The sequence below is a fragment of the Equus caballus genome, chromosome 5 (assembly GCF_041296265.1).
Source record: "Equus caballus isolate H_3958 breed thoroughbred chromosome 5, TB-T2T, whole genome shotgun sequence".
In the NCBI taxonomy this organism is placed as follows: Eukaryota; Metazoa; Chordata; class Mammalia; order Perissodactyla; family Equidae; genus Equus; species Equus caballus.
Genome location: NC_091688.1, coordinates 46,852,672 through 46,874,123, shown reverse-complemented (window position 1 = coordinate 46,874,123; position 21,452 = coordinate 46,852,672). Strand labels below are relative to the sequence as shown.

At 40.4% G+C, this 21,452-nt stretch overlaps 1 protein-coding gene across 2 annotated transcripts; it reads right to left on the bottom strand.

Annotated features, from left to right (window-relative positions):
• Nucleotides 1-2,691: 2,691 nt before the first annotated feature.
• HJV (hemojuvelin BMP co-receptor) lies at nucleotides 2,692-7,136 on the bottom strand. 2 transcript variants are annotated; one of them, XM_023641295.2, is made up of 4 exons: nucleotides 6,876-7,136; nucleotides 5,425-5,611; nucleotides 4,436-5,010; nucleotides 2,692-3,961 (listed from the first exon to the last, which is right to left on the bottom strand). In XM_023641295.2, the coding sequence occupies exons 2-4, from the start codon at nucleotides 5,543-5,545 to the stop codon at nucleotides 3,338-3,340; spliced, it is 1,320 nt and encodes a 439-aa protein (XP_023497063.1). In that variant the 5' UTR covers nucleotides 5,546-5,611; nucleotides 6,876-7,136; the 3' UTR covers nucleotides 2,692-3,337. The 2 variants fall into 2 exon arrangements, with proteins under 2 accessions (XP_023497063.1, XP_023497064.1); XM_023641296.2 differs by lacking the exon at nucleotides 5,425-5,611 and having other exon boundaries at nucleotides 6,876-7,115.
• Between the last annotated feature and the right edge of the window lie 14,316 nt (nucleotides 7,137-21,452).

The window sequence follows — 21,452 nt, the reverse complement described above, 5'->3', positions numbered from 1 at the left end:
GAAGAAGGAAAGTCTGTTCTATTGTTCTTTTTTATGCTATGGTGATTCTAAGCCTTTGATCCACCAAAGGAAGAGGGAAAGGTGGGCTATTCATTTTTTTACAATGTCAGCTTTATTGGGTATACTCGATGTATGATAAACTACACATATTTAAAGTGTATAACTTCATGGGTTTTGACAAATGTGTACCCATGAAATTGCTGCCACAATCAAGATAATGAATATGTTGCTCCCAAAAGTTTCCTCATGCCTCTTTGTAAACCATCCCTCTCTCTCTCTGCCCATCTCCAGGCAACCATTGATCTCTTCACTTCCACTATGTATTAGTTTGCATTTTCTATAATTTTATGTAAATGGAAGCAAACAGTATGTTCTCTTTTTTGTTGTTATTTTCTTTCACTTGCATTATTATTTCGAGATTTGTCACGTTGTTGTGTATATCGATTTATTTCATTTTATTGCTGAGTAGTATTCTCTTGTATGGATTTACCACAATTGGTATATCCATTTGCCTGTTAATGGGTTGTTTCCAATTTCCAGTTTTTGGTTATTACAGACAAAACGGTTATGAACATTTATATTCAAGTCTTCGTGCAGACACATGTTATCATTTCTCTTGGGTCAATGCTTGGGAGTGGAATGTTTAGCTTGTATGGTAAGTGTATGCTTAACTTTTAAAGAAGCTGCCAAACCATTTTAGAAAGTGGTTGTACTGTTTTACATTCCCATCTGCAGCATGTGAGAGCTTCACATCTTGCTGGCACTTGATATGGGCAATCTTTTTGACCATATTCTAGTACATGTGTAGTGTGTTCACATTGTGGTTTTAATTTGATTTGCACTTCACTAATGAGTAATGATGTTGAGCATCTATTCTTGTGCTTATTTTAAGCCATACATTTTTAAATACTTCATTGCTAATAGGGCTAACCCTAAGTTTGGGCAAAGGAAACATTGTTACATGACAGGTGCCATAAAAGAACCTCATTCACCAGTTGGCCATGAAATCATTACTTGAAATTCCCACACTTGAGGAATAAAGTTACTCTTTTGAATTAAGAGAATCAATATAACAAGCAGTTTCTGAAAAAGATGTTTTGAGTTAAAAGGCCTGTGTTATCTGTAAGTGAAGGGGCAGCCCTGGATATTTTTCCTCCATTAGACCAGATTGTTTTCTTATTATCAAACTGTCATTTCATAAAGTACAGAGACTGTGCTTTGAGGAAATGTCAGAGTGGCTGTGGTCCTTAGAGGAGATGGAGAGGAGGGATACGGGCATGAAGAATTGCAAGAGAAATTTGAAATGGCAGTCAGAGAGGACACCTGTCTGGTAAGCACTGACCAGTGTGTATGTATTTCTGTTCTTGGGGAGTATGGTCCCGTGAGTGAGGCTGAGAGAAGTAGGGGAAGATAAGGGTTAATACATGATTACATCAGGGAGGGCAGGCTCTAGATATTGGGTACCTGAAGGGGGAGACTGAGACCAGAAAAAAGGGGAAAATACTGAATATAAAAGTTACCTCCTTCATCATTTTGTTCAGTGTGGCACTGTTACTTTAGAACATCCTAGACTACAACAGTTTCTATTCCCTGTCTTTTCTTCGGCAAACTAGATTCCTTCAAATTCCCCGCCCCCGCCCCCCACCAGCTCTCCCTTCTGGGTTTCGTATGACAGAAGAAGAAAGTAGCTCTTGTAGTGGCAGCCACTGCTGCAGCACCCCTTTCTTGCCCAGCTCCACAACCAAAATCTTTAATGGCTCTGTTTCCTTGACAGTATTGTAGTGATTAAGAGTTAAGGTTCTGGAGGGCCTGGCCCAAGTGGTTAAGTTTGCTTGCTCTGCTTGGGCGGGATCCTGGGGGTGGACCTAGCCCTGCTCCTCAGGCCATGCTGAGGCGGCATCCCACATAGCAGATCCAGAAGGACCTACAACTAACTATGTACGGGAGGGCTTTGGGGAGAAGAGGAAAAAAAAATGATTTGCAACAGATGTTAGCTCAGGTGCTGATCTGCCTGGGTTCAGTTCCTGGCTCTATTGTTCATTAGCTGTGTGACTGTGGGTGAGTTGCTTAATCTTCCTGTACCTCGGTTTCTTTATATAAGAATAGAAATAAGAATATTACCTTCCATAGACAGTTGTAAAGATTAAATGAATTAATAATTTAACAGTGTTTAGAACATTGCCTGGCAGGTTTTAAGCTCTCAATAAATGTTAGCTGTTAATTGAATTTAAACTCCTTGGACCCCCTTTCAAGGTGCTTCATAATCTGGCCTCTGCCCATCTACCCTTCTATTCTGTTACTTCTTGTCTGCTTCATTTGAGTTTTGCTGGTTTCCTCAGTGAATCTATGCATAACTCCAGATAGTTTCCATTGCCTAGAAGGTCCTTAACAATTCAAATTGTACCCAGTCTTCAAAGGTCACTTCAAAACCCATCTCCTGTACTTATTACTTATTATTTCTCGAGTTCTTATCAACCATCTGCCAATCTGAATTCATGGTACCATAGAATTTAATGGCTGATTACACACATCACTCCTTCATGTGGGTCACTTTTGTCTCCCTAATAGCATGTAAACTTCCTGAGGGCACAAACAATATTTGCTACTTCTGAGCCCTCTTTCAGTGGAGTGAACACAAATCCTTTACTCCATTTCAAGCATCTGTAAAGAGATTCAACACAGGCAACAGAGGAGGATGTGAAGAATTCATAGCTTTAATAACAGAGTGGTTAGGGGTGGGGATGATAGCTTCTTTCCTCTCTGTGCCATTCTCCAAAGGCAGAGATTCCCTTCATCTAAGATCCAGACAACCCTCACTTCATTTCTGAACCAAGAAAGCAGAACACATCCTACCCACATATATTCATCAAATAGATTCTTTTCCTTGATCATTTCCCCCTCTTTCCATCTTCTAAGAGAAAATGGCGTTAGATTTTGAGTTTCTTATGGGTAATGGTCATGTCTTCCTCTTTCAGTTCTCCCCTCTCAGAAGTCTCAACCCTTAAGTTTTCTATGCATAATCAGGACCCCTATAAACTCTAAGCTTGAGGGGTGATCTCAAGAGTAGATGGTCTGGAACAATTCATTTACTATAAATGGGACTGGGAAAATTGGTGAAGAGCCCCTACAGAGGTCTGGAATGCAGAAACCTTGCCCAGAATCCTTACTCTGTCATCATTTCCACCCTGGACTGCAGCCTTATCTGATTCTGGATAAATGTCATTGTTTCATGTGTCTCCCTAGTCCCCACTATTTCCTTCAGTGATTCTCTATGTTCTTCCCTGCCAATCTCTATCCCCAAATCATTTCTAAACTAGTCATAGGATTGCTGGCCTAGTTATTGAATGCAAAGCCACAGAACAAAGAGCCCAGAAAGGAGTGGGGCTAGGAGGCTTGCTGAGGAAAGAGGAACTCCGGCATCTGAGGGGAAGAGGTGCAGGTTTTCTAAGTCTGGCAGGAAGGCTCTGGCATCCTCCAGAGCTGCCTGAGCTGCCACAGTAAAGTTGGGGTCACCAGAGATTAAAACATCAAAGACACAGGAATGGAAGTAAGCGTCTTCAACTGGCAGCCCTTTCTTGCACAGCTGTCTGGCAATATCAATGGTTATAGCTCCCCGACGATTGCGCTCTGAGGGAGAGAGTCGTTGACTTGGGGGGCACCCCCCAACACAGAGCTGCAGGTCCTGCTCAGCTGAGAAGGCCCTGGCTACATCCTCTGCTACTTTGATGGAGAAGGAGAGTTGCCCAGCTGTCTGCCGAATGATTATAGTTGTGCCAATATAGGAAGCTCGGATCTCCACATGGCTTCCAAGGTTAGCTGTTTGAATGGACAAACTTGAGCCCCCAGGTCGGTCACCTCCATTGATAGAACCATCTTCAAAGGCTGCAGGAAGATTGCCCACCTCAGCCTGGTAGACCTTCTGATCAATGCATTCCTGCATGTTCTTAAATATAATGGTGAGCTGTGAGGGAAAGAGGGAAAACAGTTCATTTTGGGCTCAGTGAATCCCACCTCCCTTCCCTCAATTAGGCCTCATACATAGACAGGGATATGATCCTGGCAGAGATACAAGGCTTATTATGGCTCTCACCCCTTGATCCCTTCTTCTCTTTATGTTGCAATATTGCCTCATCCCTGGTCAACCCTTCTCTCTCCTTTTTGTTCTCAATCTCAGCAACTCCCACAGGAGAAGGATAAGTTTCCCTGCTGTAACTCCTCAACCCAGGGCTCTTCAGCTTTTGTCTCTCTAGCTTTCTCTTCAGTGTTTTCTGCATTTGAGTGAAATTCGCACCAAGGAAAAGTGATTTACAGGAGTAAGTGTTTGGTAGGAAGGAGTGATTCAAAATGTGGGGGCGATTGAGGAAGAAAGGGAATAGGAAGCATTGCTAGGGAATAGCGGGAATGGGATGGTTACCACCTGGGGTGAGTCCCTCACCTTCCGGGTGGTGGTGGCGTTGGCTCCCGATGCCACGGGAGAGCTGGTGGCCTGGACGAAAAGGAAGTCATTATCCAGCAGGGGCCAAGCTCCTTGGACACGGCACGTGTGAAAATGGTGGTGGAAGCTGCGCACGTGGGGGTCCCCGAAGGAGGCGCAATGCAAGAAGCTGGGGGGACGACCGTGCAGCCGGGAAAACCGGCCTTCATAGTCACAGGGGTCCGGGGCTGGGGGGCCAGAGGAGCGGATGGGGCCCGCGCCTGGAAGGGCTGGGCCTCGGGGTGGGGGAGGGGCCGTGGGGCCTTGGCGGGAGCAGTTGTGCTGGATCATCAAGTCTTCGATGCCGTGCACAGCCGAATGGAAGGCGAGGTCCCCGCGGCAGGTGCGGGCAGTGCGCCGAGTGCAGAGCGCGTAGGAACGGAGGGCTCGACAGAGGCCGATGGAGCCCACCCCTCCACCCCGGCCTCCTCCTCCTCCTCCTCCTCGAAGCGCTCCTGATGAACCCCCACCCCTAAGGTTCAGGGTGGACGATACATACTCAGCATTGCAGCGGAGGATCTTGCATTGAGAATGAGCTGAGGACAGAAAGGAGAGGATTGTGAGGTGGTCCCCAGATCCCTGCTCCATTTGAGTATGCTCTCCCAAATCTCATCAGGGGATTCCAGCCATTCCTAAAACCCAGCTGAAGGCCTTCTCCAGTCCCCACCTCCCCCCCCCCACCCCCCCCCCCCCGCCCCTTCCTAGTCGTGTCCTCGCTCAGTCTTGCTAAAAATGTGTAAGCTGGCTATATCTCTTCTTCCCATCATCAAGGACTTTCCCAGTACCCTTCGCCAAGATGAATGGGAAACAAAATATACCCATTTAAGAGTGATGCAAATGACGGAGACTCCTCAGCATCCATCTCTTCTCACTCACACATGCTCACATGCCCACCCTACATAGCAGCCTACCCTCTAGATTCCCCAAACCCTTCCCTAGCCCTTCCTTACCATGTCCACAGAGGAGCAGCAGGAGAGTGAGAGTGCTTAGAGTTGGGGGACTGCCAAGGGGGGACCGGGGACTAGGGGACTGTCCTGGATCCCCCATACCTATCCAGCCAGGTCCCCCCATGCTCCGGTTCTTTCCAGCTGATGACCCTCCTACCTAGTGAATTTTGACTGGACGTCCTGTAAGGGACTGAAAAAAGAAATTTGTCTGGGCATGGGGAGAGAGAAGAGTTGGAGGTTGTTCAGGATGATGTGAAGAGGATCTGGGGAGATTAAGAAAAGAATGAGCAGACTGGAGTTTGGGGAGAAAAGGGCTCCCCAGACTGTAAGTGTGGCTGTTAAGCCTCTGTGCCCTCCTCTTGTGGCCACTTTCAGGTCCCTTATGCAATACCCCTAGGTGGGAGTGGAAGGAAGGTTGAGTGGACTCAGGGAGCAGAGTCCACTGGATTGCCACATCTGAACTACCAAACAGCAGAAATATCAAAAAAGGAGGAATCATAGGGATAGATCAGATCCCAGTCATTTTAGTGGGCTCCCCAATAGAATTAGGATCTGAAAATACTTCAGAAACATATCTCTTATTTGCCCCTCCCCATCAGGAGGGGACACCCTCCAGGGGTCATTCATTTCTTTTTCTCCTTTTTGTCAGAATTTTCAGCAAGAAGGAGTAAGGGTGGAATACCCATCCTCTCTCTAGAACATCAGTATTCAAATGAAAAGGAAACCAATCTCTTTCATCTACTCTAAAGAGCTGCAATTATAATCCCTCTCTCTCATGGAATAAAGGGATGCAAACCAAGCATGCAAATCAGTGTTTGTTTGTTCTGACTCAACAGTTCTTGAATTTTCCAAACCTGATTTAAGAACCACTCTTTTCATTAATCTTCCCTTTGCAAATTCAGAAGTTCTCAGTCTTTTGATGAGGAGAGGGCTTGGAGAGGGGCTCTCCTGTCTTGGGGTAAGGATGTGCTTGGGGGAAGAGTCATGCAAGAGGGAGAATAGGATGGTGGGACTAAAGTTATGAGGAGAAGTCATTTACAAGGAGTAGCCTCCATTGGAAGTCCAATGTGAAGGGCACTGCTAAGGAGGGGCAGGGTAGAAGGGTATCAGTGACTAATCATCTGAGGTTATGTTTGGCCTTGGTGAGAAAACCACAGAATAAAGGTTGTGGGAAACTCCTTGTAAAGAAGCAGATTTCATCAGAAGTCTTGAGGTAACAAGGTAAGGAGTGAGCAAAGTCTACTTAAGGAGAGACTGAGGATTAAACTTCAAATGGCCAGGGGCCAGAGTCCAGAAAGAAATAAGACAGAAAGAGAAATGAAATTGAGATGCCTTAGTATGGAAGAGATCCTAGCTTTTGGACCAGGGACATCCACATATGTGTCGTAATTTTATGAAAGTCTAACTTCAATCCAAAAGCTTATTAAAGGAACTGCAATTTCATTTTCACTTACTGTTTCCAGAAGTCAAACTGATATCCAATTCTCCAGCCATGACTGCCTACTCTGTTGGTCAGCTCCAGCCAGGGGATCCCCCGTCTCTTTCTCCATGTCTCCCCCAGGTCCTCAGACCGGCTGCAATCTCACTGAGGTCAGGGAGCCAGAGAAGGTCTGGTATGGGGGGAAGGGAGAGTATATGGCTGGCCGGAGTACTGGACAGCTGAGCGGGGGAGGGAGGTGGCTACTGAGTTGACTGTTTTAAAAATAGCTAAGTCCAAAATTCCAGGAGTGTTGGTGGGGGTAGGGTGTGGGACTGTGGGGGAGTCGGGAGGGTAGGAAGATTAGAAAGAATATGGAGTATAGGGTGCCAAGTGGGGGAGGGGAGACAAAAATATTACAGGGAAGTCAGATAGCCAGTTCTAGCTTATATGACTCTAGTCACTGCCTACTCCAGGCAGCCCTCCAGCATTGTCAATAATGAGCTCCTGGCCTTTAAAAATTAGGGTGGGCAATTGTATACCTTTTGTTCATCCTCATCCCTGCTGTATTGTATATTGCATTTAGTTTCTACAGAACATATCTAGGAGGTAGCTGACTTTAAATAAGGTCCATAGCAGAGGCAGTTCACAGCCCCTCCCCCATTTTTGCAGAGTATTTCAGAAGGACTAAAAAAGCCAGCTGTCCAGAGAAGAAATCTGAGCTCTGAGTTGTTTAGGATGAGGGTTTGTTTCAGTCTACCAGCTCAGATCCTTGCAGCTGTCTATCCCCCTATCCTCCATTTTCATCCCCTTAGTTTATACAGCAATTCCCCTTCCCTCACTCTCACCAATAAGCAGTAAAAAGCCCCTGAGTTGCTGGGGGAGGAGGCTAGCAAGGGCAAAGAGGTGAAGAAATAATAGAAATAGAATTTTTTTGTAAGTTACTAATCCACAGGGGAGGGGGACTTGGAGAGAGAAACTGAGAGAAAAAGAGATTCAGAAAGATACTTTTGTGGAGTAACATAATCTTGTGACCTTTAAAGATATTGCAACCAAGGAATTTAGCCATGTCATATTTTTGCAGCCATAAGCGTCTGGGATCATCATCTCTTAGTACTTGCCAAGTGAAATTAACACAAGGGCTGATTCCAAACAGTGTCAGTAAGGGATCTGCATTAATTGACTCTACATTTAATTCAAAATCTAGAGGCCCACACAGTACTCTTCCCTTTATTTTGTATATATATGAGAAAAAACTGTTTGTTGCATATATATATATGACAAACTTAGTTTTTTCTCGACCACCTGAGGCCATATCACAAGGGCTTTTTTTACAAAAATGTAAAATGCCCCCAACCAAACTATTCAAGTGACTTTAAAGCACAATAATTTGACTATGACATCCCAAATGGGATACACTCTTAGGACAAAAAGAAATGCAAAAATATTTTAAAGTAGTCATATTGTTGGTGGTAGTGTTGTTATTGTTGTTTTGAAAGTATTGTGGGTAGATTGTGGGATAGAACAAATGAGTAATAATGTTACTATCTTTATGAACTTGGATTTTTGGTTTAGAAAAAAGAGATACAGATTTCTGATTGAAGAAGTCAACTGAAAACTGTATAATTCTGAATTTAAACTGTATTTTGTCCTAAAACATTTTCTAGCTTTATCCTGCAAAGGCCTAGAAACAATAACCCAGTAGCAGTGAACGCCCCTAGTGTCCAAACTGAGCTATCTAAATGCCCTTTCTTGCTAACAGGAACTCCTTGGAGAAATTTCAAGTATGGGGCAAGAATTGTCCAAGATAAACAAGGAAGCTTTCAAAGACTATTAGGAGTGTATCAAAAAGACTCAGAAGCAACTAGAATAGTTCCGCCTGGCCAAAGATGGGACAAGTTGAATGTCAAAATGGATAATTTCTGGGCCTGGCCCTGTGGCCTAGTGGTTAAGTTCACGTGCTCCGCTTCAGCAGCTCAGGGTTTTGCCAGTTTGGATCCTGGGCTCGGACATGGCACCACTCGTCAAGCCATGATGAGGCAGCATCCCACATGCACCAACTAGAAGGACTCACAACTAAAATATACAACTATGTACCAAGGGGTTTTGGGGAGAAAAAGGGAAAATAAAATCTTAAAAAAAAAAAAAAGGATAATCTCTGTGATGGATTTAAACATATCCAATATATTCAAACTGTGAGTTCACAATGATAGTTAAAAATACAAACTCGTTGGTCATTGTTGGAGAATGCTAGAGGATCAACTCATTATTTTGAAAACTGCTAGTAATTGGAAAGAATCAAGCGTTTATCCTATTTTTTCCTGTAGTAATTCAAGACGAGGAAAGTTTCTCTTTATAGAAGTTTTCCAGCAAATGAATGAAGAAGGAATGGCATAATTAGAATATCAACATTTTGTAACTCCTAATGAATTAAGGTATCTAGGCAACGATCAACAATGGCTGTTATCCATCACAAAAGGAGAGACAAACATTATGTTCTTCTGATCATAGGTGAAGTACACAATTCCACCTATGAAGTAGCCTTGCAGTCTGAATCTGATCAACTTCTAGACTAGAGCTAATTACTAATTTACGGGAAACACAAGAGACATCAAATGATACCTCAGAGGTATCAGAGGTGCAAATCCAAACTGTAGGAATATGCTACAGGACAAATGATCTGGGTTCTTCAGCAAATAAACAGGGGAAAGAAAAGAAGATAGAGAGGGAACTTATAGACACATCAAACAGCTGGAGAGGATGGACTTTATTGGATCCTAAATCAAGGAAAAAAAAATTATGAGACAATTGGGGAAATTTGAATGCTGATGAACGCTTACTGGATACTTGGCGATTTATAAGAAATTATTGTTAAAGTTGTTGATGCAATAAAGGGTACTTTTAAAAAAACAAGTGCTTATCTTTTAGAGACATATCTTGAAATATTTGCAGATAAAAAGATAGGATAGCTGGGATTTGCTTCCAAATAATCCAAGACAGGGGAGAAGTGGGTGGGGGTAATGATGAAACATGATAATTGTTGAAACTGGATAATGGATACATAGGGATTCACTATACTAGTCTCTTTTTTTGGTAAATGTTTGAAAATTTCCGTAATGACATTTTAAAGTCAGAAGTCATCTGTGGGCCCTTTGAGGTTATTGGAGCAATTTGACCATGGTCCTTGTGAAAGCCCATGGGCCAAACACCACTGGGAACAAACCTGTATTCAAAAAAGTTGGGTTTGTTTGACTTACTACAGCAAGGAAGAGAATGCTGCAGTGGAATTATGGGGCCATTTCAATAAGGGAAAGTTAGGAGGAACCTCTTATAGAGTTTGGGTTTCTGTTGGATGATTCTGAACTAGAGTTCAGAATTGTGAGGGCCAGTTTTGGATTGAATAGTGTCAAGAAGCAAGGGCATTTCAATGATTGGGTGCCTAAATTTTTATCTAGGAGGTGGGAGGATTAAAGAGGGATTGGAGCTGAAATTGGTTAAAACAACAGCAAAAAAGCAGCAATTACTCTTGTTAGAAGAGGGGATGTTTGCTTATTTTTGTGGTTGCAGAGTGATCTTGTCTCTGTTTTATTCCAAACAGTTGTGGTATAGGTCTGATAAGCTGAGAGATAATAATTGTCAACCTTGACTTCTATACTCAGTTAAAATATTATTCCAGAATTAAAAATAAATAAAACATTTCAAACAAACCAAAACCTGAAGGAATTTACCACCAATAAATCCTCATCAAAAGAACTGTTAAAAAGATTTACTACAGAGAGAATGATTTTGAGCAAAGAAGGATATATTAAGATGGGAGAAGAAATGGTAAAAAAAGAAAATTGTGTGGCTAAATCTAAACAATTACTGTATTTTTAAAATGTGTCTGGCAGTAAAAAATACAATAATAACATAAAACAGGATGAATGTAATTAAAACTGTCTGAGGTTCTCATATTGTTTGGGAGAAATACGTCAAAATTGATTGGATTTATGCTTTAATTAAGATTAAGATTTAAGAATGCATTGTAAGGGTAGGCACCAAAATAATGGAAAAAAATAGTGTGTTATTTCTGAACCAAAAGAGGAGAAAAAGGGAATTAAAATAACAAAACAAGACAAAAACTTAGTCAAAAACAAGACAAGAAAGGAGGAGAAAAAAGGAAAAGTATAAATCAAAACACAATAATAATATGATCTAAAATTTAAAACCAGGTAATTCTCACTGCTCTGTAGAAAGTGATTTTGGAGAGGGGGAAGAGTGGAAGTGGAGTAAGCCATGCAGGATTAAGACTGTGGCCATGGAAACATTGAGAAGTGGTCAGCTTTGGGATCTATTTTGCAAATAAAGCTATAGGACTTGCTGATGCTCAGATATTGTTCTTGAGACTAATTTTTACTACTTTTGACAATGTCTTTTTTTTTTAAGTAGGTGAGATCATTTCTTTTATGATTCTCTTCCTAATGAGGCCTTAAACTAGTCTGTTTTCTATAAGTCCATGGCCCTTGATAGGAAGTTTCCCTGCTCTTCTAGAAGATGGTCACTAACTCTTTGTTGCACCACTCACAATAATTTGGAGCATGGTTCAAGTCCTTAAATCTTTCCCATCCCATTTACAGACTTATCTCCTTTACCCCTTTGGAGTCATTTATATTGTAATCTTAAGTTACTGCATGCTCATTCAGTGTTATGAAGCTGTGCTGTGACAGGAAAGGTAGTGAAATGAGCTGGTAACAACTACTAATTTGTATACTATTGGTACTAGGATAAAAAATCCCACCTGTAGCTGAGGGTAGAATCATCTTTGAAAGAACAGACAAGGTTAACTGATAGGAGAAACATAGCAAGAGGGTATTATGTTGGCCTTACAATAAGAGAGAAGCTTTGGAAATGGGTAGGGAGCATTGTCATGAGACACAATAAAATAGATCTACCTGGACAAGAGTAATCATCATAATAGAAGTAGTTTAAATAATAGCATTGCTGAACATCTGCTGGTGCCAGATGCTATGTATGAGATTTATAACCCTTACAACAACTCTGAAAGGTAGATTTTATGCCCATTTTACAGATAAGGGAGCTGAAACTCAGAGACCATCTCGTCCAAGGTTGTCTAATTCAAGTCCAGATTTATCTGACTCAGAAGCCAATACTCTTTGCATTATAGCGTCTTTTATAGGTTCACAGGTGGCTGAGTTTAGATGATGAAAAAGAAAACAGAAAAGGTACAGATTTGGACAGGGATGTGAGACATAGAACAGAGGAAACAGTCCTTAGATCTTCAAATTAGAATGCTGGCTAGGAGAATGGGCCTATCACTAAGTGGTGAGAAGAGAGGCTGGCATCCAGCTTCTATATATGGAAGGAGTTCAACAAAATTCTTATGTGTTTCAGCTTATTTAAACTATATTACTAAACCCCTAACTTCTTGCAGTATGCTGAAAAAATAGAAGATAATCATTTGATAGCCTCTTTTATTTTGTGTCAAATGAAAAAACAAGGAAACAAGATGCTTTTTTCAAAATTTATTTCAGATAAACCAAATGATGGTCGTTATGGTGTTCAGTTGTTACAGGTATAAGGGTCTACTTGATAAATTTACCATATGAGAAAAGTTTACCTTTTTTGGCAGCTTGATATATTTCCTTTTAAGAAGCAATGAGAATTACACAACTCATTTCCTTTCTCTTTTTGTTTTAACTGTTTAGAAGTTCAGAGGAAAATCTAATGCTCAATTATAGTATTTATATTAGCTTGGGTTTTTCCTATATATTTTGTCTTTCCTATAGCTTTTGAACTTTCTATTTTTATGTTAGTTGTTTTTTGTTATGCTTGTTTTTGGTTACATGTAAGGTGTTTATTTTTTTGCAAGTCATGTCAAATCTGTTTTGGAAAAATTAAAGTTCAAATAAAAGCAAATGAAATATTTTTGGAAATGTGAATTTAAATTTAAATTAAATAAAAAGGCATTCATTTTTCATAGCTTGAACTTTTGACATTTTGTTCATTTGGAGCTATTACCTAAAGACATATTCTTTGTGCCACCTTTACCCACACATTTGATGTTTTTGTCATTTCCTGGAAAGGTGAAGAAAGCAGTGCTTGCATTTCCCTGTATTACAATGAGAGTTCCAAAAATAAAATGTTTCTAAAATCAAAGACTGCTGATGCAGTAAAAGATGGGTTTCCTTTTGTTAAACTGATTAGGATGTTGGCAGTGTGAGATTACTTGGGACTGAGAGTTTATAAGTCAATGGTTCTTAACTTTTTTGGCTCACAGACTCATTTTCAAAATCTGAAAGATATGATCCCTGTCCTCAGAAAAATGCTCAAGTATGTGCACTTGATAATTTTAACCATTATACCTCTTATTAGAGGGCTAGAATAGACAAGACATGATTTCTCTTTATTGTGAAAGCACTGAATTCTAGCCACTAGACCACCAGGGAGCCACCTCTTTGCTGTGGGTAGCAGTAAGAGCAAGGTGGACACTTGCTAAATCACCCTTGAGTAAATCAGTCAATACTCAGCTCAAAGCAGTAATAGAACCATAGGCAGGAGGATTCTGCTCTTCCTGCTCCAAGGGTATTTCACGTTGCCTTTGAAGCAGTTCTGTTCTGGCCATCAAATAGTTCTAAAAAATACTTGAGTTGCTGAAGACTATCCACTGTAGTGTACACCCTCATAGATTTAGTTTTGTTTATCTGGTTTACATTAATTTCTTTTCTTCTTTTTTGTTTTTACTGGAGCCTCAGGACTATTTGTTTATTTATTTTTATTAATTTCTATCTTGAGGTCTTGTAGAGGGGAAAACTATTAACTATTTGAGTAGAACTCAGTTCTGTCTTGTTGCCATAAAGTGTTTTTATGTTTCTTGTTTCCTTTGTGGTGTGTTCAACATCCTGACCACGTGAAGAGTTAGGCACACTGTTAAAAAGCCATTATTATTTTTCACATGGTTTTGGTTATGTTTGTGGAGCCAGCCATCAGTGGCTCCTGGCCTCCATGGGAGTTGCAGAACTTCTAACATCTGAAAAAAGGATTATTCTCTTGATTGTGAAGGTGAGTGTGAGTAACTGATGAGGGTGGAGCAGAGGCAGTGAAAGTAATAAGAGAGAGATTAGGGTTCAGAACATATTGAGGTGTGTGGTAAGGACCTTGAGTGTAAAGTAACCTAAATCTTTCAGGCTTCCATTGCCTTCAGTGTTTCTAAATGGGGCCCTACTGGCATTATGGGAGGGATAATTCTTTGTCCTCTGGAACTGCCAGACATTTAGCATTCTCGTCTCCCCTCCCCTCCCAAGTGCCATCTGCCTTCCCAGTCATTGTAAATTTTAAAAGTGCCCCTACTTATTTCCAAAGGCCCCCAGGGAAGGTGGTACCACTTTGGTTGAGGAATACTGCTAGATATTCTCAATCCTAGGTAGTCTCACACTACCATGACCTAAACTGGCTTAGCAGGTCTTTTCACTGTATGGACGATCCTTGCTTTAGAAACAGTTTATTTCTGTGGAGCTAAGGACATGACCTTCCCAACACTTTCATAGAAGACAGATGGTTAATTCTTTTTAATTCATGTACTTGATGTCTCTCTGGAGCCTCCCAAGGACAGGGCCACACAAAGGTAACCCTCAGCCCCTTCACCTGTGGAATTTGGATTTCAAACCCCTGCTCCAAGTGTTCTAGGGACTCCCTACACCCCTATCCAAACCAGAGCAGCTCTGCTTTGAGCTGCTTTACACTTCGGGACTTGGGGTATGATTTCATTAGAAAAAAGGATTCTATTACTAAAATGGCTTGAAAAACCAGTAGATTATATTTTTGATCTAAGGTATCTCTTCTGATGCCAAAAGTCTTTATAATTCCAGCACTTACCCTGTCCCTTCATCTGAGCAGAACTTGGAAATTGGCTGGGCACAGGGGACATTTAGGCTGTTTAATTGCACAGCAGGATATCTCCTCAAAGTATCAGGTATTTTAAGCCCCTTATATATGGATTATTCCAAATTACCGGAGTCCAGGAGATACTGTAGGGTGAACTTTAGTGTATGAATTACCACCCCTTTGGGTCTACCTGCTGGATTTTTATTTATACACTGGAGATGTTCACCTAGACTGTTCTTCAGAAGGACTTTGGGTGTTTCTGATTGATTTCTGGACTCTAGCACACATGTGGTCCTCCATCTCCTGGAGAGCTGTTGGCATACTTGTGATAAATGTTGTGGACAAAATCCAACTGGACTGGTAGAAGAACTCATCATGAGAAATGAATAGTGATTAGGGTTGATGACTAATGCCTTGTGTGGTTTTTTTTTGGTCCTCAGACATTTATTGCTAATCAGGCAAAAATTTTTCAGTTGTTTAGGCCTGTGCTTTAACCACTGTTATGTCAGGAATAATGTCTGCCATTCTCCCAAATGTTAGATTTTATCTCCTTTCCCTGTTTCATCTTGAATTTGAACTATATTAATTAACCAAAATGAACTTGGATCCTGTTGCCACGCCAGGAACATTCTTAGCTAGTTGGCTTAGTTCAATTCTTCAGGTGTTCACTAAACACGACATTTGCTAGAAATAAATGATAGAATTAAGGCCTTCTAGGAGATTACGGTCTTGACATGGAGACAAAATATACACAAATGAAAAATAACAGTCAAATGCAAGACAAATGTAATATAGTGCTTACCGGAAAAAGTGCACTTTCCAGTGCCTAAAGCAGTGGCTCTTCACTTTTGGCTGCATGTTATAATTGTCTGGGGAGCTTTAGAAAATTCTGATGCTTAGACTATACCCTAAACCAATTATATCAGAACCTCTGGGGATGGGACTGAATCACCAGGATTTTTTTGTTTATACTCCGCATGTCATTTCATGTGCTGCTCAGGTTGAGAACCACTAGCCTAAAGTGAGAGTGAAGGAAGGAGTGTCCACGCACACAGGAAATGATAATAGGAAGAGCTGAGATTGATGTCTGGCATTATGTGGGAAAATCTGATGTCATAAAGTGGTTAGGGGCTCAGACGGATCTTGAAGCTCCACGTAAAAGGGAGTCTTAAATAATTTGGAGAGGCGATATCATCACTTCTAAGGCTAGATTGCTACTGGTATGCTGCAGTCATTCTGTTTCTTCACTCCCTCTGGTGGAATTAATTGCAATTTTTCTCATTCCCAACAAAGGACTACCTCTTCTCTAGCCCTAATCAATTCTAATTTTTATTTGTTTGTAAAATTGTTCTTTCTTTATTAAATTTGTTTCTTTTAAAAGTTTTTAATTGTGCAAAATGCACAACATGAAATTTACTATCTTGACCATTTTTAAGTGTACAGTTCAGTGGTGTTAAGTACATTCACATTGTTGTGCAACCAATCTCCAGAACTCTTTTCATCTTGCAAAACTGAGACTCTCTACCCATTAAACATAAATTAAATTTTTTATTTTGAGATAATTGTATCTTTACATACAGTTGTAAGATATAGTACAGAGAGATCCTGAGTACCCTTTACCCAGTTTCCCCCAATGGTAACATCTTGTGAAACTATGTACAATATTATAACCAAGATACTGACATTGATACAATCAGGATACAGGACATTTCCATCATAAGGATCCCTCATGTTGCCACACCTACTTCCCTCCCATCTCCATGCCCACCTTAACATCTAGTAACAACTAATCTGTTCTCCATTTCTATAGTTTTGTCGTTTTAAGAATGTTATATAAACAGGTTACGGTATGTAATCTTTGGGGATTGGCTTTTTCATTCAGCATAATTCTCTGGAGATTCATCCAAATTGTGTGTATCAGTAGTTTGTTCCTTTTTATTTCTGCGTAGTATTCCATGGTATAGACATACCACAGTTTGTTTAATGATTCACCTGTTGAAGGACATCTGCCTTGTTTCCAATTTTTGGCTCTTATTAATAGATGTGCTATAAACATTTACGTACAGATTTTTGTGTGAACATTAGTTTTTATTGCCCTGGGATAAATGCCCAGGAATGCAAATATATGGAAATTGTTTATTTCGGGTTTTATTTTGTTTTAATAAACTGCCAAACTGTTTTCCAGAGTGGCTGTACCATTTTACATTCCCATGAGCAATGTATGAGTGATCCAGTTTCTCTGTGTTATTCTCATCAGCATTTGATGTTGTTATTATTTTTAATTTTAGCCATTCTCATAGGTATGTAGTGATATCTAATTGTGGTTTTTCCCTAATGGCTAATGCTGCTGAACATCTTTTCATATGTTTATTTGCTATCTGTATACTCCTTTGGTGAAATGTCCCTTCATATCTTTTGACCACTTTCTCATTGGATTGTTTTTTTCACTGTTGAATTTGAAAGTTCTTTATACAGTCCAGATAATAGTCCTTTGTTGGGTATGTAGTTTACACATATTTTTCTCCCAATCTTGTCTTTTCAGCCTCGTAACAGGGTTCTTTGCAGAGCAAACGTGTTTAATTTTGATGAAGTCTACTTTATCAGTTTTTCCTTTTATAGATCATGCTTTTGATGTCAAGTCTTTGTCTAGACCTAGATCATGAGGAGTTTCTTCTATTTTTTTTTTTCTAAAAGGTTTTTCTTCACATTTAAGTTGGTCATCCACTTTGAGGTAGAATTTATAAGGTATAGACTTAGGTTGAGGGCTTTTTTGTTTGCTTTTTATTTGTTTGCCTAAGGATGTCCAATTTCTTCAGCAGTGTATATGGAAAATCTATTCTTTCCCCATTGAATTGATTTGCACAATTAGTAAAAAAAATCGGTTGGGCATATTTGTGTAGGTCTCCTACTGGGTTCTCTATTCTGTTTCATTGATCTGTGTATTTATCCTTCTGCTAGTACCACACTGTCTTGACTACTGTTGCCTTTTAATAAGTCTTGAAAATTGGTAAGCTGATTCCTCCCACTGAATTTTTCTTTTTCAGAATTTATTTTAGCTATTCTAGTTCCTTTGCCTTTCCATATAACTTTTAAAATAATTTTGTCTGTATCTACAAAAAATCTTGCTAGGATATCCCCTTCACTTATTTTTTATTGTGGCAAAATACATATAACATAAAGTTCACAGTTTTAACCATTTTACAGTGTGCAATTCAGTGGCATTTAGTACATTCAAAATGTTGTGCAACCATCACCACTATCTAGTTCCAGAACGTTTTCATCACTCCAAAAGGAAACCCTGTATCCATTATACAGTCACTCCCCACCCTCTGGCAATGACCAGTCTGCTTTCTGTCTCTATGGATTTGCCCATTCTGGACCTTTCATATACATGGAATCATACAATATGTGACATTTTGTGTCTGGCTTCTTTTGTGTTTTTGAGGTTCATCCCACTTGTAGCATGGCAGTACTTCCTTCTTTCTTATGTCCAAATAATATGCCATTGTATGTGTATATTACCATTTGCTTAACCATTTGTTTCTACTTTTTATCTGTTGTGAATAGCATGCTGCTATGCATATGCATGTACAAGTATTTATTTGAGTACCTGTTTTAAGTTCTTTGGGATTTATACCTAGGAATAAAATTACTGGGTTGTATTTATTTATTTATTTTTTATCTTTTTATTGCAGTAACATTGGATTATAACATTATACAGCTTTCAGTTGCACATCATAATATATTTCGAATTCTGTGTAGATTACATCATATTCACCACCCAAAAATTAATTATAGTCCTTCACCACACATGTGAGCCTAAGCACCCCTTTTGCCCTCCCTGCTCCCCCCTTCCCCTCTGGTAACCACCAATCCAATCTCTGTCTCTATGTGTTTGTTTGTTGTTGTTTTTATCTTCTTCTTATGAGTGAGATCAACTGGGTTGTATTCTGTGTTTAATTCTATGTTTAACTTATTGAGGAACTGCCAAACTGTTCTCCACAGCAGCGGCATTTTACATTCCCATCAGCAACGTACAAGGGTTTGAATTTCTCCTCATCCTCACCAATACTTGTTATTTTCCATTTTTTAAAAGTATAGCCATCCTGGAATGTGTGAAGTGGTATCTAATTGTGGTATTGATTTGCATTTCCCTAGTGACTAATGACATTGAGCATCTTTTCATGTGCCTGCTGGTTATTTGAATATCTTCTGAGAAATTCTGTTCAAATCATTTGCTCATTTTTTGATTGAGTTGTCTTTTTGTTGTTAAGTTTTACTCCCTTCATTCTTGAAGGATATTTTCACTGGGTATAGGAATCTAGGTTGACAGTCTTTTCTTTCAGTGCTTGAAAAATTTTGTGTCACTTCTGGCCTCCATAGTTTCTGATAAGAAATCTGCTGTTATTTAAATTGTTTTTCTCATACAGGTAAGGTGTCATTTTTCACTGCTTTCAAGATTTTTCCTTGTTTTTAGCTTTCAGCAATTTGACTGTGATGTGTCTTGGCATGACTTTATTTGGGGTTATCCTCTTTGGGGTTTGCTCAGCTTCTTTAATTGGTAGGTTTACCCCTCTGCCAAATTTGGGAAGTTTTCAGCCATTATTTCTTTTAGTACTTTTTTTTTTTAAAGATTGGCACCTGAGCTAACAACTGTTGCCAATCTATTTTTTTCTTTCTGCTTTTTCTCCCCAAATCGCCCCAGTACATAGTTATATATTCTAGTTGTGGGTCCTTCTAGTTGTGGCATGTGGGATGCTGCCTCACTGTGGCCTGATGAGTGGTGCCATGTCCGCACCCAGGATCCGAACCCGAGAAACCCTGGGGCACTGTGGCAGAGTTCACGAACTTAACCACTTGGCCATGGGGCTGGCCCACTTTTAGTACTTTTTTCAGTCCTGTTCTTTTTCTCTTCTCCTTCTGGGAATTCAATGACACAAATGTTAGACCTTTTGTTTTAATCCCACAAGTCCTTGTTACTCTCTGCTCTTTTTTTTCCACTCTATTTTCTCTGTTTTTCAGATTGAGTAATTTCTATTGTTCCAGCTTCCAGTTCACTGATTCTTCCCTCTGTCCCCTCCATTCTGCCGTTGAGCCCATCCATGGAGGGTTTTTGTGTTGTCTTTTTTATTTCTAAAATTTCCATTTCTTCTTTATATCTTCTATTTCTTTGCTGAAACTTTTAATTTCTTTGCTAGGACCTTCTATTTTTCATTTATTTCACATTTGTAATTGCTTGTTGAAACATTTTTGTGATAATTGCTTTAAAATTCTTGTCAGATAAGTCTAACAGCTCTGGCATCTAGGTGTTGTCTGTTTTAAGTTAGACATCTTCCTCATTTTTGGTCTGATGAGTGTTTTTTTAATTAAAACCTGGACATTTTGGACTTGATCTTATTTAAACCTTCTGTCTTTGTTGCCTTTCTCTGATACTACTCAGAGGAAATGGTGGCGGGGGGGGGGGGGGGGTGCCTTGTTACAGGTAGGCATAGGAGTCCAGGGTCCTCACTTGGCCTCCATTGACACCTGAGGGGCGGGGCTGCTTATTACTGCTGGGCAGGGGTAGGAGTTCCAGCTCCCCACCAGGCCTCCACTAATACCAACCTGGCTAGGAGAGGTTGCAGTGCCTCCTTACTGCTCCTCACATGGCCTCCACTGACACTAGGGGATGGGGGTGGCCTTGTTATCACTGGGTGTTGGTGAAGGTATGGACTCTCTACTAAGTCTCCTGTGATACCAATCCAGCAGGGAAGGGGAGGAACACCTACTTACAGGCCTGGTGAGGGTGGAAGTCTAGGCACCCCATCCAGCCTTTGCTGGCGTGGGTAGAGGTGAGTGACAGCTCTTTCTCTGGTGTTTGGCTGGACTAGACCTGTTGTTCTAAAGACCTAAAAGTTTTCTGTTTTCCTAGGCTGCCTCTTTCCTGGTCCTTTGGGTAGAGAGAGCAGGCTTTTGTTGGGTTTTTGTTTGTTTGTTTGTTTTGGCTACACCCATTGGCATTTCCAGGTTTGCTGACTTCTTTAGCTCCAACTTTGGGATACATGAGGCAAAAAGAAAAACCCAGGAAAATCACCACTGTGTGGTTCTTCGGGTTGTGAGGCCCCTAGCTGATCTTCCTCTTTCTCTCCATCTTTCAGAGTCTCTTACGTTTGTTTTATATGCAGTATCCAGGGGGTTTAGTTTTATTAGCAGGGGGAATAGGGAAAAGTACATCTACTCAATCTTCCTTGATCCATTTTCTTTTATTCACTTTTTTGTTTGGTTTTCTACTAGATTGTGAGCTCTTTAAGTAAATTTCTGTATCTTTAATACCTAGTGTAGCACATAATCTAAATGTTTGAAAAATGGAAAAAGAAAATAGAACATGGAATAAAGTGAATGAAAAGAACTCCTCGCCCATCTATCCTTAGGTGTGTGGTGCCAGGAACTGGAAGAGGCTTAATCTTGTCCTGAGGATGAGATTTCTCCTGGTGCTTTGATGTTGAGAAAGGTGGCTAGGTTTCAGAGCTCATGCTCTCTTCTTATGTTCTCATCTGCTATGGAAAATTACCAGCAGGTGGCAGAATAATAGATGAAAATGGACTGTTGACCAAAACATAAGGAGGCTGATTTCCTCTGTGACATAGAGACATAAATTATATTACCTTGTGCCCACCCCCAGGTACAATCCCAGGATGTTGCTCTGAAGATTAGATACTTCTTTTCAGCCTCAGGGTACAAGTAGCTGTTCTGT